At 34.3% G+C, this 17599-nt stretch overlaps 1 protein-coding gene across 1 annotated transcript in view; it reads right to left on the bottom strand.

Annotated features, from left to right (window-relative positions):
- Positions 1–12571: 12571 nt before the first annotated feature.
- Positions 12572–17599, bottom strand: part of LOC149788631 (dolichol-phosphate mannosyltransferase subunit 3-like) — a 43752-nt gene continuing 38724 nt past the window's right edge. Inside the window, exons 4-5 of the mRNA XM_089974719.1 lie at positions 15782–15859; positions 12572–13849 (exon numbers count right to left, since the gene is read on the bottom strand). Coding sequence (XP_089830845.1) covers positions 13796–13849; positions 15782–15859 — 132 coding nt within the window. The 3' untranslated portion in view covers positions 12572–13795. The remainder of the gene's footprint in view (positions 13850–15781; positions 15860–17599) is intronic.

The following is a 17599-nucleotide window of genomic DNA, read 5'->3' as shown; positions in this document are numbered from 1 at the left end:
CAACAGAAGAAAACAACTTGACATAAGTGTTTAAAGGCACCAGAAGTCTGAGATCTCTCTCTCTAAACATCACTATTAATACTAAGTATTTCACAATTTTGGAAATGCCTAATTGCAAAATAGAGGATTACGTGGTCATGTTTACAATTAAAAAAATCGCATAGCCTTTGTATGTCCTTGATAAGAACCAATCATTTTACTCCAAGAATAAAAGTGTACTTGACCCTCAGTCAAGGCCAGGAACTAAGTCAAAAATAGAAACAGTTTTTCTATTATTAGTTTTTTATGGGAAGATTCAGGTCGAACTGAACTTTCTGGAAAATATCACATTCCTTGTAAACAAAATTATATTAAATTGACATGTAAAGAAATAAAAAGATTCCAAAACCCACAATCAAATCAAATCAAGCATAAATATAAATTAAATCAAATATACATAACAATACTATTTGTCTAATTTATGATGTGTATCTAAATTTGTCACTTACTTTTCCTGATACTATGCTAATTTTTTGTGAACATGTATATCAATGTGAAATGCAATGGGCAGACTGAATCCAAGATAGAAAACCTCTATATTTTTGGATGTATTCTGCTTGGATTCCATGTTTCTGCACAAAACTCAAGTGTTCAGGACTTGCTGTACTAATTCAGTTTCCATTGTAAATCTGTGCTAACACCATGATATTAAAATTCAGTAACTTAAAACTTACAAGAGCTTATGATCAAATTTTTATCAGTATAGACACATCTATGATGACAGCTTGTGTGAAAAGAAAACCATAACCACTGCACCATTTTTTGGATCTAAACAAGTTTGAAATATGTGCTTTCAATATTGCAATAAAAGAGTCAGGTGCTGATTTCAGTAACGAGTCTTCCAAACTCAAGTCTGTAAAGAGATGGAAATTATGTTAATGAAACATCCCTGACTTTTTTCAGTTACAAGCAGGACTCTCAAAAGATTCTTTTAACTAAAATCTTACTTTCATATTTTGTCTTCACTGATTTATAGTATGGTTTTCAACAACTCTCAATGGTTGTATGCCTTTTTCAACCATGCTGAATGGACATACTGTATGCTACTGTTCATGTAACAGAAATACCATGGGATAACCAGAGACCAATAAAATAAAATGGTCAAGTTATCTCCCCTGCATGGATGCTGCCAGAATTTCTGGATTTAATCTAAGTTTTGTGTGGTGTGTGTGATCTCCGATGAGGAGGTGGTGGTGGCAGGAAGAGCCATTGTTCCATATGATATCCATAACACTTAAATATCTGTCACTCTTTCTTACTGTTCCATTCTGTTAAGGCTCTACTGATATCAAAATACTCAAAAAGATGTCATCTCTAGTTGTATAGCAATTATTACTGTGATGTCATTAGACATGGTCACGTGGTTGTGGTGGGGTCTTGGTAGGGATGGCAGAAAGACCATAGGCTAACTCCATATTTGATAGCTAATTACAGTGTTGTAAAATGAATTAAAACTTTTCTAAAAATTCTAACAACTCAGATTATATACTTGATTTGTAGTCAATGAACAGGTTCTAAAATTGATGTGTTTATTTTGGAGCCATGTTCCTCCATCACATTCAAGATCTGAATACCAAAGGTGAAATTAGTAGTCACAACCTAAGTTACTATCATGTTGACTTCAGATGTTATTTAACGTGAGACTTTAATGCCAGAACTCGGCTTCAGTGATTTTTGGGTTAAAAAATGAATTTCTTCTCAAACATCTTAATTTGGTGCAGATTACATTGTTTTTTTAATGATACTGTGAAAATTCTTAATATGTCAAAACTGCACAAGAAACGAACAACATCAGATCAGGACTTTAATACCGCTGGGAAAATACTGAGAGGTATATACAGAAATAATGATATTATTTAAATGAATATGTGGTGACAATACGAGCACTGGTTCTACAACTTTGCAAAATACATCCTGTACAACTAATCTGTTGTTTCTAATAACACTCTTTAATATGGCAATAATTTATGCTCAAATGAAGTTGACGCACTTAGTCCCATGTTAATAGTTACAGTTTTATTTAAAGTATTGGTACCAGTATAACTAAAGGAAATGGTAAAAAGAACCAGGACAAACAGATTAGTAGTTTAGTAAAGTAAATCCATATATCGGAATGACATTGTCTTTTTTCATCAATTTCATCATTAGTTAATGACACTGCTTCAAAATGTTATGTACTAGATAATAGTGATCCAGTTTGTAATACAAATACCAAATGATGGCTTGGAACTATCTGCCAAAAGGTCTGTAGAAAATATCACCATGCTCAAAATATACATATGAATAACCAAACATAAACAGGACAAATTTTATCCATCTTGCTTTGAGTTTACACAGATCAGTCAGTCCCTTATGCTTAATGTCATTTAATTTTTGCACATAGCATGTACTTCATTTGGTAATACATCTACATGATATGAAAGTTAGTCTCCTCATTCTTTTGTTGCCATAGTGGTTCTGCCAACCAGAGATCTACACACAGTTATGTTGTATGGGAATTCTCTGTTGAATCCTATGTCAGAGCATTAATCTGTTGATTGTTTCTGAATTTAATATGATCTTCCTCCTCAGTGTACAAATATTATTGTCTACTGTCTGAAAAGGCAAATGCATGACTAGCTTGAACAAGTTGCTGTTCTTTATAGTTGTGAAGTTTTCAACATCTCGCAAGCATTCTCTTGGATATCTCTGTTCCAAAAAGAAAAGTTTTCACAAACATGAACTCTGCCAAAGTTTTACTTCCTTGAATCAGTGCTTTGCTGCCTCTTATGCCAGATTTTTTCTCTTCGATAATGCTGTATTAGGGTTTTAAGTCCAACATTCCCATAGTCTGCAGGTTCAGACATGGATATCTTGAATCATCATTGGTGACTCAGCCTTGAAAGACCATGCGAGTAGCGCCCTTGGAGTGTTGTCTGTCTCTGGGGTTTTGGCAACATTTGTTGTGGCTGTTCAGGCCTATGCTTGAGTGACAGTCCCTATTGCAGTTGGTGTGGACATACTGGAAGTGAGTTGTTGTGGTTGCTGCCACGCCGTTCTTTCTCTCACATTTCTCTGCCACCAGCTGGCCTCTTCTCACATCAGTGACTATTATGCCCTTACGAACTGTCTCCAGGTGACTCGGTCCTCGGCCTGCACTTCCCAGCCAACAGGTGAAATATCGCTTGCCTTCATGTCCCTTTTGCACACATCCTTGAAACCGAGTGAGGGGCGGCTGACTCTTCTGGTGCCAGTGGCCAGCTGTCCAAATAAGGATGTCCATTGGCAACCTCCCATCCTCCATGCATCAGACATGTCCCAGCAATTGAAGGTGGCATTTGCTCAGCAGGGAGTACATGCTAAGGAAACTTGCATGCTGTAGGTTCTTGCTGTGTGGGACATGGTCTTGCCAGCTGATTTTCAGGATGCAGTTTAGGCACCATATATGGAAGGAGTTGAGCTGATGCTCTTGCCTCATATAGGTGCTCCAGATCTCGCTTATATATATGAGGGTGCTGAGAACGCAAGCCTAGTAGACTTGAATCTTGGTATGCTCTGTTAGCGCATTGTTTTCCCACACCCTCTTCATTAGGCGTGCCATGATGATGTTTGCCTTTCCAAACCTTTTGTCCAGCTCCGAATCAAGCGAGAGAATGTTGCTGATGGTTGACCTCAGGTAAGTAAAATTGTTGACTGCTTCCAGGATGATACCATTGATTTTGATGGAAGGGGCAGTGTAGGCATCTTGCACACTGACGTTTGTCTTATTCAGACTGATGGTGAGCCTGAACTGCTTGCAGGCATCAGTGAAATGGTCTCCCAGTCTCTGGAGGGCATCCTCAGTGTGAGTCACAAGAGCCGCATCATCTGCAAAGAGCATATCCCTGATGAGCACTGACCTCACTTTGGTCCTTGAGTGCAGTCATGCCAGGTTGAACAGCCTCCCATCGAACCTGGTGTGCAGATATAAGCCATTAGTGGACAAGTCAATAGTGTAGGAAAGGAGCAGGGAGAAGAAGATGCCAAAAAGGGTTGATGCCAGCATGCAGCCCTGCTTCACGCCTCTGTTGATGGGGAAGGAGTCTGAGGAGGATCCATTGTACAGGACTGATTCCTTCATATCAGCATGGAAAGAGATTATCAAGCTGTGGAGTTTTGGGGGGCAGCCGATCTTACTGAATATCCTGAATATACCCTTTTTAAAATTAGCATAAAATCTCTCAGTGTTGAATGTCTGGAGCACAGGGGCTCGTATTGTTGCTTATAATTTACCTGTCATACACGTACTATATAACTACTATAGTTATTACAGTTATTATATATCAAATTTATGACAATTAAATTGTAAGCAAATATACGAGTCCCTGTGCATCCAACATGTACACTGGCCTCGCACTCTATATCAATTTTGGACTCAAAATCACACACTGGTATTTCCAGTGACATTTTCCCAATGTCCAACAGACTGGTAAACATGAAATTCATTGTCATCAAAGCTATCACCAGCCATTATTTGCCGACTGAAAACATGGTCTGAAGACAAACTCCGTTGTGATTCAGCCATTTTGTTTACCTGTGTGCCACTTATCTGAAACACGCATTTGTAAAACTTCCATGATGAAAGTAAGGTTACAACTACCATAAATGCTTGTTTCAGGGCCCAATGAACAAGATTTAGTTTAAGAGCCATTCATGTTGAACCAAAGAATCCAGCTATTTTAATGTTTGCGTATTAAGCGCTGCAAGACTGCTACTGGCAGTACAAATTATGTAGTGACATGCGCTTTTCAAGTTGAATAAAAATTGCATACTGTGCATAGCACGTTTTATAGCCGCAATATTGATGTAATTTGCAGAACGAATATCACTGCTTTTAGAGTATGCAAATTTGTACAAATTTGGTGCACTTGTGTGTACTGGCATAATTTCTGACCCAATGTTTTATTCAAATGAGTTAGACTGCTAGGAGGGGGTTAGATGCAATTTTCAATATATATTATTTTTTCTTCTGACAAATCCACCAGCGATTTCTCATTTTGTTAACACAACCCACAACAGAAGTGATTTTCCTAACCAACCTAATACTGTCAGAATCAAAATAGTTTGAAACACAACCAGCTACAAAAGTTTTTTTGAAGGGCCGTCCCCAGGGGAGGGTATATGTTTTACTGGAACAGCCCTCATTACATATAGACTTTTAAAGGTCATTTTTGCAGATTGTAAATGACTCATATGCAATTTGTTATAAAACGTTCATGTCTTCATTAAATCTAGAAAAGAATGTTTTATCTAACTTACTGAATATTTAAAAAAACTTTTTGTATTTTGTTTTGGCACATAATTGGATATTGTCATGTGAAATGTAAATTATATATTTTTTTCCAAATATCTTTCATACTATTTAATTTTACCAAAATCTTAATGCAAAAAAAATTCTGTTCGTTGTTTAAGATAAAAAGCATTAGGTCATTGCTTTCAGTCCTTGTGTATATTGTGTAAGAAACTGGAAAATTGGCAAGATAAATGAAGCATTAACAATCAATAGTTTCTGATTTTCTTAAGTTAGTAAATCAGTCAAATCATGAAATTTAAAAAATATTTTCATTATTTATATTTAAGTTTTAAATTTTGTTAATGCAAAATATTCCTATGTGTTTGATTTCACATAACAAATTTACTTTTTTAACAATGTAATTGTGTAATGTGAAACGGAATTTTTGCATAATGAACAAAGAAGACAACAGAAACTAGTGTACCAGTTGATGTCAAGAGAATAGGCAAATTCATTTACTGGGTCAAGCCTGGCTTTGGAGATGACCTGTTGATACTGATATGCCAGTCTTGCTTTTTTTGCTACCTTGATATTTCTTTTGCTTTCATTTTTGTCACCACAGACATTTTTGGCTCTTTACTTTTTTCCCTCAGCATTCAGTTTTTCCTTTCAAGCACCTCATTGTACTGGCTGTAATTGGTGCTTCTGATGTTCAATTTCTCTGTATGCAGCTTCCTTTGGAGGTGCTGGCTACTGTGCCAAACTCTGATAACCACAGTTAGCATAATTCAGATCATTCTTGCAAACATCACAAAATGCCAGTCTTCTGGATTTCTGTTGTATTATGAACTGACCAACTACATTTCCACTGACTTTCCACTTTTGCCATTCCTATTTCCACATATTTTAAAAACTGTTATCCAGACCTTTTGTGTTCTTTTCTCTCTCTAATACTTGAGATGCCTTGTTTTGCAAGCATGCTTCTTTCTTTATATTTCCATCAGTTTCCGTTACACAAAGAGTCATTGATTGAGTAGAAACTTTTGACCAATCAGATTACTCTTAAAATGATTATGTGTTAAATAATATACAGATTGAATACTCTACAAGGATCATTGCATAATGGAATCAACAGACCATCTTTTTAAAACTGGATCAGAGAAGATAATAAAAAAATGGACTACAAAGAGAATCTGACTTTTCTTATCAGGAAAAAAATGGAATTCCACTTTAAAATGGAGACAAATCATGTCTGGTTATTGCTGTGGCCCTTCCCAATACCTCTGCATTACTCTGTATAGATTGGATGACCTTCCCAATACCTCTGTATTATTCTACATAGATTGGCCTATAACTCTGTATCACTCTGCATAGATTGGATGACCTTCCCAATACCTCTGTATCACTCAACATAGATTGGATGACCTTCCCAATACCTCTGTATCACTCTACATAGATTGGATGACCTTAACAAATATTCATAAGATAATTTTTTTAAACAGCTTATTTCAAGTTGTATTGTTTTCTCCACAAGATTAAAGCATATATATATATATATATATATATATATATATATATATATATATATATATATATATATATATATATATATATATATATATATATATTAGTCCAGACAGACCCTACATACAGTTTGCTCTGCATTATATTGGTGTTTAGTGATAGTCGCTGATACCTGGGTGGATAATAAAAAATTTAGGATTATTTTTACACAAAGAATACACTTGAAACTTTTTTAAAAAGCGGTAATTGAAAACCAGGGCTAATATGTGAGTTGTCTGCATTAATTGACAAATAAAGGTGACAAATTGATAAATCTGTTCACTAGTATACCACAACCCCGACCATGTCAATCTAATGATAAGGTAAGTATTGCATATAAAACATAGATTTAATTTACCTGCAGCAGCTCTATCTTACGGGCTGAGTCTACAAATGATTTCATTTCATCCTTCTGAGATGGAAAATACTTAAGAAAATATCAATATATTGTCAGTTACTGCATAAGGCCCAGTACATCAATGAAAATTCTTGTAAGAAAATTCTAACTACACTCTTAATCAGGACTTGCAGATATCTTACTGCTACAGATGCAGAAATTAAAAAGAAAATGCTTGCATATTTGTGCTTTGACAACATGTTTATATTTTAAAGACCTGATAAGGATGTAAAAGGAAATGGGCAGAACTTAAAAAAATGATATGGCTTATATTTCAAACCCAATACAATCAGATATGAAAAAGAGAACGTTTTCTGACAGTTTATTATTAAACATAACTGATATTTGTCTGACATATACATTAATGTGCCAATCCTGACATTGTTTGCTTTTTTCACATTGTATGTGTGTGTGTGTGTGATTAGGATTTTTAATGTAGTTTAAAAAAAATTTCAGTCATATTGCTACAATGTCTGCAGTGTTGCAGTTTATAGTGATGTCTAGCACTGGAGCATCATGCTGCAGACATGTAGCATGATGTCCCACCCAGTCACATTATGCTGACACCGGGCCGACCAGCCCTAACACTATTTCACATTTATAAGTTGACTTGGCAAACAATTCTACTTTAAATATTGGTTAACCCCGCACCTCTGTCCCCAGTAAGTTGATGACCTTTGACCCACAGTCAAGTGATATAAGCATAGCCATGTGCTCAGAATACATGACTAATACTTGTGTAGGTAGCTAAAGATGAGAAGGACTGGGTTTATTTAGGTGTGTTTAGGGTGTGTTTAGAAATAATATGTTTATACTTGCCACTAAAACAACATTTACATGACACACAACCAATGTATGTATCTACTGAATGTCCATGAAAACAGTTTCTTTAAACATATCAATAAATCTTGTTGCAAATAATAAAATTCAAAGGGGATACTACAAATAATGTGTAAAGCATGTTTGAAAATGTTTATGAAAATTCAACTTAAATTTATACGTATCTGTACCTTCAGTATGCTCAGTCTTCAAGTCAATGCGATACCTTCAGTCTGCTCGGGCTTCAAGTCGATGCCAGATACCTTCAGTCTGCTAAGTCAATGCCAAAAATATTTATACCGATAATCAAGTGATGTTTGAATATAATGTGGTTGCACAAGGTTTACTTAGGCTACATCCGCATTCATTCATTTCACCTATGTTGCTATGATGAGAGTTTGTTCTACCATTAGGGTGAACGAGAAGATTCCAGAACACCGGATTGCCCCTGGTAAACCCTGTACTTTTGATGCTCATGCATACGTCATTCTTTTCTTATTCACATGGCCATCATGTCAGCACTGTTGATATCCAAGAAGATTACCATCACTGTGGAAGATTAATGAGTGAATTTTCTATATTAGCGTCATATTCTTAGAAGATGTTTGGTTGTAGGGTTTTTCTTCTCAGTGAATTAAGTTTAGTTGAGATTAGCATTTGTAAATCTGTGCACATTTACAAATCAAAATAAGGCAAAACAGGAAACACAAATTTTTATAGAAAAATGAAGCTGAAATATAGAGATCTTACAAACTTTAATGAACCAAAATAATAATGTCACCATTATGAAAAAAATGAACAAATAAAAGCAGACTTCGAATAAAAAAGAAAAAAATGTGGAAGGGCATACTGCTCAGATCGAAAGCAAGGTGGTATCAGTCTGGTTAAGAAAATTTATAATTGTTTCCTTAACCTTGAAAAGATTAATTACATAAACAAAGCAAAAAAGAGTCAATTATGGAAGATTGGACAATGGTAACAAGTCAGAAAGAGATATTAAATCACCAAAAAGATTTTTATAAAAAATGATACAAAAGTCAAAAGAACAATAATTTACAAACTCATAATCAATTTTTACATTATGATAAAAGACTTTCAGAGTTTGAAAGATGCTCAAGTTAAGATAAACAAACTTTTGAGGAATGTGAAAAATATAAAGAAACAATGGATTTACTGTTGAATTCTACAAATTCTTTTGGAAAGGTCAGGGTTGCTTTAGGTCTCTAAATGCTTGATATGATATGCAACATTTTTCAGAATTTTAGTCACAGGGAATCATTACTTGCATTCCAAACGAAGATAAAGACATAAAATTCATTAAAAATTGGAGACGCCGATGTACGCCTCGGATGCAGGAGGTCATGGGTTTGATCCCCGGTTGAGTAATACCAAAGACTTTTTAAAAAATGGTACAAACAGCTGCCTTGCTTGGCGCTCAGCATTAAGAGGTTAGTGTTAGGACTGGTCAGCCTGGAGTCAGGATAATGTGACTGGGTGAGACATCATGCTACATGTTTGCAGCATGATGCCCCAGTGCTAGACATCACTATAAACTGTCACACTGCAGACATCATAGCAATTTGAATGAAAAATTGTTAGAGCTACATTTAAATTCCAAATCACACACACACACACACACACACACAACTTAAGATTACAAGTTTGCTTCAGCATCAGTTGCTTCTAGGGTGAAGTTCTCCTTGTTATTATTAGTGGCAGTCAAAAGGGTTGATGAAAGGGTAAAAATACAATAATGATCTGATGCGTTATCTTGAGGAAAAAAATGAACATGGTCTTCTCTTACTGATAGACATCGAAAAAGCTTTCGACTTGGTCAAATGGGACTTTCTGGAGAATGACCTGGAATCTTTTAACTTTGCAGAATCTATTTGTCAGTGGTTGAGAGTATTCTGCAATAAATCAAACAGTTGTATCATTAATAATGGACATTTATCCCCATTTTTTTAATTTGGACTGAGTGACCCTTTAGCATCCTACTTACTTATAATAGGAACTGAACTTCTTGCAACTAAAAAAACCTACAAATATTAGTGCCAGTAGCTTCTCGTGGGTCAGTGGTTCTTCCTGGGGTTTTCCCGGGTTCTTCCTCCACCATTAATACTGGCTGCCATGCATAGCCTATCATGTGCTGAAAAATGGTGTTAAACCCCACAACAACAACAAATATTAGTGGCATTTTCTATTATGCAATGGAGCTCAAATTAGGGTTGTATGCTGATGATGCTTTTTTATTGTTAGACGGTTCTCCTTTGCCCTTGAAGACAACCAATGACTGCCTTGTCATCAGGTCTGAACTGCAATGTTTTTAAATTAAAAGTTATTTGGATTGGAAATGTAAAAAATTATAATGAAAAATTATATTCCTAAATCAATATTGACTGATCAATCACCAATTTAAGATTACTGGGAGTAGATTCCTCTTTGAATTTGGAGGATATGGTTGAACTTAATACTTTTCGAAGTAAAGGAAGCAAATAAATTTCTCAGCTGGTGGAGCAAATGTGACTTGTCCCTTATTGGAAAGATTACTCTCATAAAACCCTTGATTTTGCCAAAACTTATTCATCTTTTTGCTTCTCTACCACATCCTTAACCCCATATAGAAAATGAACTGATAACATTATTTTTCAAGCTAATTTGAGGAGGCAAAACCGAGAGGGATAAAAACTTGCAATCCAAATCACTTTAACAGCATATTCATTTAGGACCAACTAGACATCATAAAAAATCTTCTGGATGAATCTCATTGAAATATTTCATTCCATTTAGGAGTAGTGATAACAAGGTTTTCGAACTGGCAGTCCATATAGGATCCGACCATTTTCATCAGCACCGATCAAGACCTTAGGATGAATGTGTATTTGAAGTTTCATGTAGTTTAGAAGGAGTAGCAAGATCAAACATGTACTAAAGGATCCACAGACAACAGGCCACCCATAAGGTTTTTTCTGTTGTACAAACCAAAGAGCTAATTAACTGCAAACAGAATCTGACCAACTCTGACACAATGTGTCCTGGCATTCAGTACTGGTAAAATTATGCTGACAAAAAACTAGAAAACTTAAAACAATTGTTTTCATAACATATACAATCAACAGCATTAGAAATAATTTCAAGAGAAAGCAGCCTATTGACCCAATTTCTTTTCCTTCTGCTCTTGCATTTAGCTGTTAGGCAGATGTCGGCAAGGAGAGCGATCTCACGCCCATCTGGGCCTTTTTTTTAACATTAAGTTGCATTTCTCAAAAAACATTGCAAGTACTGTCATCAAAAAAAACCTCATCCAGTCTGTTGCTCAGTGGTTGGTGGGCCAAACCCACAACTGAAAAGGTGCAGGATCAAATCTTACGGTGCGAAAACAAAAAATCACATTATGATCTCAAGTGACTCATCTCAGAACTTGAAATAGACAGGGAGCTACCACTTTTAAAAAGTGTCATCCACCGATGAAGCATGATGATAATTATTTGCAACGAACTTGACATGTGGAAATTGAGGTCACAATTCGACTTCCACTGACCTTTAGATTCTCAAATCAATAGGTTACTATTTTTGTGCAAGTGAAGTCTACCTAAGAAGTTTGATTAAAAGGGCTGCATGAAATTTGAGCTATCATAAAGCAAACTGAAGCAAGTTTCAGTTGTCACAATGAAACCATGTATGGACAGATAGACACTGCTACTGCATTATCCCCTAATACCTAAAGTAAATCGGATCCAAAATTTTTTTTTACATATTTTTTATTAATCCACTTATAACACAGGTACATGGAATTTTTTACTGACATTCACTGTATATTCATCAGTATCAATGCAGCTCTCTCATCCACTCACTATTAAGAATTACACTGCATAGCTCCTCAAAAAGCTCTCTCATCAACTCACTATTAACAATTACACTGCATAGCTCCTCAAACAGCTCTCTCATTCACTCACTATTAACAATTACACTGCATAGCTCCTCAAACAGCTCTCATCAACTCACTATTAACAATTACACTGCATAGCTCCTACAACTCTCTCATCCACTCACTATTAACAATTACACTGCATAGCTCTTCATACAGCTCTCATCCACTCACTATTAACAATTACACTGCATAGCTCCTCAAACAGCTCTCTCATCCACTCACTATTAACAATTACACTGCATAGCTCCTACAACTCTCTCATCCACTCACTATTAACAATTACACTGCATAGCTCCTCATACAGCTCTCATCCACTCACTATTAACAATTACATGGAATAGCTCCTCAAACAGCTCTCTCATCCACTCACTATTAACAATTACACTGCATAGCTCCTCAAACAGAAGAGCAATCGAGAATTTTTGAAAACGTTCTAGTTGTTTTCTCACAAATAAATATATCAATAACATATTTCTCACCTGTACAAATTTGGACTACAACGAGACATTCTTCGCTGGTTTCAATTAAAGTGTAAATATCCAACAAAACAAAAATTAATAAATAGACTTGCACTATTTGGATACTTTTTATTCTAGATTACATAAAATATCAATGAAATGAATTATCCATCATACTTTTGACAGCACATCAGACATCATCTTTCTCTGCACCCATAACTTCCACAAATGTCTTTGCAGTGGGGATAATAGTCTGTTATTTTGAAATTCTTAATGTCTGAAGTGTGAACTATTCACCCACACAAGTCTCTTGCAAATGTTTTATAAATATGAGAGTACTTCCTGTGAATCATGTTCACACGGGTTACAATGGTTCTCAGTGAATCACCCACACAAGTCTCTTGCAGAAGTTTTAGAAATCTGATTAGAGGACTTCCTGTAGATCATGTCGACACAGGGTTAAAAAGGTTGACTATTATCACACACACGCATGTCATACACATGGAGTTATAAATGTGATTTAAACATTCCTGTACATCATGTTGACACATGTTATAAAAGGTCATCGATTTATCACACATTTGACTCTCACACAAGTATTTACAAAACTGAATAGAAGACATCCCATATGCTGTCAAGGGGTTAGAAAATCCACGATTACTAAGACACACCGACACATCTTTTCCACAAGATCTTATAATTCGTATTCCAACAAATTAGTTCCCATGCTTCAGTTAAGTGTTACAATTCTGTGGTCTTAAAATAAGTAACAAAATGAGATAAAAATATAATTTATGTCCCTACAAACGAAGTGAAAAAGTACAAATAAGTTAAAGTATAATGTATGAAATCATCAACAGAACTGTCATAAATTTTCTATCCAATCCAGAAGAATCTAGTAATCCAAATGAATGCCAGTGGCATTACAAATAATATTCACTATGTACTGGTGAACCAAAAGCATTGAATGAAACACACTGATAGAATCCAAAAATGACTTTAAAATTTGTGTAAGTACAAAAGTACCTTCTAATACTCCAAATTAATACTATGATTTTGGATGGTGTAACAGGACTAAAGCTTTTTGTGATTTGTGTAGCATCCTGTGATACACATTGCCACAGGCACTTCCTGGACCTGCAAAAACAAACCTCAGACTTCCAGTGCTTGTATTGCCTTTAGATCTCCTTATAAGAGTAAAACAAGAAATCCTAGACTTACAGCCAGCTCTCACATGATTTCACAATCTTATCTGCAAGACTATTGATTGGGTTAATCTGTATTGTCAAATGTCAATTAGAAACGAGAAAAATGACTGTAATAATCCTTTATTGCTTCTAATCAAACTTAAAACCTCTTGATGTAAGATCTTCTTTTGCTTCCCGTATTTGCTGCAATGGAATTAAAAAGATATTAGGACTTCAGATATTCAATCTTTGGAGACCATGTTTATTAAGAATCATTTTAGAGAAAGAATCCTCAACCTTTCTTGAGAAAACTTTTTAGTATACACTTCTGTTCTTAAGTATAATTATCAGTTTAATTATTAAAGTGAGTGCTCTTTCTATCCACAAACTGATTTTGTAACTATTCTGAAATACTTGAGGAAATAAACATCTTCAGATGACATAATAAATTTTTATGGGAAATAAGACTCCAAATTTTAGATTTAACACGAGTTTGGCAGAATTCCCGGTTTCATGGAATTCAACAAGGCATATTTTTAAGTAATTAAAACAAGAACTGTACGAAAATGTGAAAATTGTCAAACCAGGAAGACAGAGTGGGCCTGATATCATGCACCTGGGAAGTTGAAATACCATCTTGTGAATCCAAGTTTACACAGGTATTGAAATTTAGGAGTGGGAAAGCTTGCATCATAGAATTGTTACATTGTACATCAATTATGGTGCTTTTTATTTTGTTTCCTAGACTTTATATAAACTTCATTACAATTCGGTCATTTTGGTTAGTAAAAGGAGTTTAAAAAATTCTGAACTTAAAAGCAAAATTATCATCATCACCAATAGATCGGGGTGTTGAATCTATAAACAGAAATGATAGGTGATATTATTATAAGTAGCTTTTGATTATATATCCATGAGTGATTATATAATGCCAAGGCCATTAGATTTTCCTGACTAATCATGTGACTAGACAACAAATAATGGTCTTGCATGGTTGTAGGCTAGACTAGTATTAAGAAAACTCCCTTGTGGGTCAAATCTCTGTATGAAACATGTCCATTTAGAAACTGATGAAAACATCACCTTTTTGACTATGCTTTTCTAATACCATACTAATGACTATACTTTTCTAATTCTATACTAATGACTAGGCTTTTCTAATACTACACTAATGACTACGCTTTTCTAATACTACACTAATGACTACACTTTTCGAATACTATACTAATGACTATACTTTTCTATTACTACACTAATGACTACGCTTTTCTAATACTACACTAATGACTACGCTTTTCTAATACTATACTAATGACTATACTTTTCTATTACTATACTAATGACTATACTTTTCTAATACTATACTAATGACTACTCTTTTCTAATACTATACTAATGACTATGCTTTTCTAATACTACACTAATGACTACGCTTTTCTAATACTACACTAATGACTACGCTTTTCTAATACTATACTAATGACTACACTTTTCTAATACTATACTAATGACTACACATTTCTAATACTATACTAATGACTACGCTTTTCTAATACTAGTGACTACACTTTTCTAATACTACACTAATGACTACGCTTTTCTAATACTATACTAATGACTACACTTTTCTAATACTATACTAATGACTATACTTTTCTAATACTATACTAATTACTACACTTTTCTAATACTACACTAATGACTATGCTTTTCTAATACTAATGACTACGCTTTTCTAATACTACACTAATGACTACGCTTTTCTAATACTATATTAATGACTACACTTTTCTAATAATACACTAATGACTATACTTTTCTAATACTATACTAATGACTATACTTTTCTAATACTATACTAATGACTATACTTTTCTAATACTATACTAATGACTATGCTTTTCTAATACAATACTATTGACTATGCTTTTCTAATACTATACTAATGACTACACTTTTCTAATACAATACTAATGACTACACTTTTCTAATACTATACTAATGACTATGCTTTTCTAATACAATACTAATGACTACACTTTTCTAATACCTACTATACTAATGACTACACTTTTCTAATACTATACTAATGATTACGCTTTTCTAATACAATACCAATGACTATACTTTTCTTACCTTTTTTAATTCTTCAGACGCCTCTTGACAGTCATTGAAAGTTGCCACTCTGTATCCAATAACAGCCAAAGAATAACACTGAAACATGAATCTAAAGAATTATCCATAAATTCAGTATGCCTTCTACTTTGCCATGCTCACTTGCTCATCATACACATTAGTTTGTCACACTATTTTGCCATATACCAGTATTCTAATTTGCAAATTTGCTATTATATACTGGTAATCTAACCTGTTATACCATTTATTTAATCTAACCTGTTATACCCTCTATTTAATCTAACCTGTTATACCCTCTATTTAATCAAACCTGTTATACCCTCTATTTAATCTAACCTGTTATACCCTCTATTTAATCTAACCTGCTAACTTGTCATGCCCTTTAATTAGTTCTTTACTCTAACCCTTTTATTTGTCATACACAACCAATCACAAAAATTGTAACCCCACTAATATTTGATACAGAAATCTTTATTCTATATAAAAAAAAGTTTAGCTACCTAAGAAAATGTTAAATATTGATTTAGCTTACAATTATCTGTACTCCTAAAAAAATAACTCAAAAAATTTGTATAAAGAATTAAACATTACCTTCACATAAAAAAATGAATGCATAAAAATCCAATAATACTGCTTACCATTTTTTTAAAACCTGAATAACAACATATTTGAAATACCAGCAGATCATTCTTTGATCATATTTTAAAACTATTGATTTAATATTCATGGACCAGGCCCATACTTGTAATTATCCAAGACCTAAATAATTTAAACATATTTACAATGTTTGATCAAAATTGGGTCAGAAAAACAATTTTTATAATTGTAGCAAGCTCAGCCAATCACATGCAAAAAAAACACATGTCATTTATAGGCATAGATCCCATGTATTATCAAATTCATGTAAAATCTGAATCACATAAGTCTGTTTTTTTGAAGAAAAAAATTGCTGCAAGTCATAACAAACTCAATAAATTAGTTGTAAGATTACCTCATTAATATAGATCTATCTTATTCATTACTGAAATAGTTTGAGATCTTGATGATGTAAGCATATATTTAATCATTTGATCAATGATCAAAACTGGATCAAATATATGAAAAGAAAGTGATGACTGAAAGGATGTGGAGGTTGAAACAAACTCATCTAGCTACAAGATCACCTTATTAATCTCCATGGAAACAAACTCATCTAGCTACAAGATCACCTTATTAATCTCCATGGAAACAAACTCATCTAGCTACAAGATCACCTTATTAATCTCCATGGAAACAAACTCATCTAGCTACAAGATCACCTTATTAATCTCCATGGAAACAAACTCATCTAGCTACAAGATCACCTTACTAATCTCCATGGAAACAAACTCATCTAGCTACAAGATCACCTTATTAATCTCCATGGACCTTGCTCACTATTGAAGTCTTCCAAGATCATTATAATATAAGCACATTAAGTGCTCCTTTGATTACCCACCTATTTCATACAAACTGAAAAATGGTTGGTGATCAAGGGTGGCATATCATCAACTGAAAGATTCATAGGGAGATGGAGACAGTCCTCACAACCAGCCACTGGATATTGAAAAGCCTGTCACATTAAACTCTGGCAGTTAAGAAACATAAAAACAAATTTTCATCCATACTGGTATGTTAATCTGTCTTTCCGAATTTTCAAGGGGAGATTCCTAGCCAAATCTGTCATCATCCCACTTGTCATCCAGTGCAAAGATATTACCCACAGTGCACCTTGTGACTGAATGATACAATAACACATCAAAATAGTTGCTAACTGGTCCTGGAATTAACTTAGAATAA

The sequence above is a fragment of the Sinohyriopsis cumingii genome, chromosome 11 (genome assembly GCF_028554795.1).
Source record: "Sinohyriopsis cumingii isolate HCF-2022 chromosome 11, ASM2855479v2, whole genome shotgun sequence".
In the NCBI taxonomy this organism is placed as follows: Eukaryota; Metazoa; Mollusca; class Bivalvia; order Unionida; family Unionidae; genus Sinohyriopsis; species Sinohyriopsis cumingii.
Note: the sequence above shows the minus strand (reverse complement) of the source record. Positions and strands in the feature narration are given on the sequence as shown.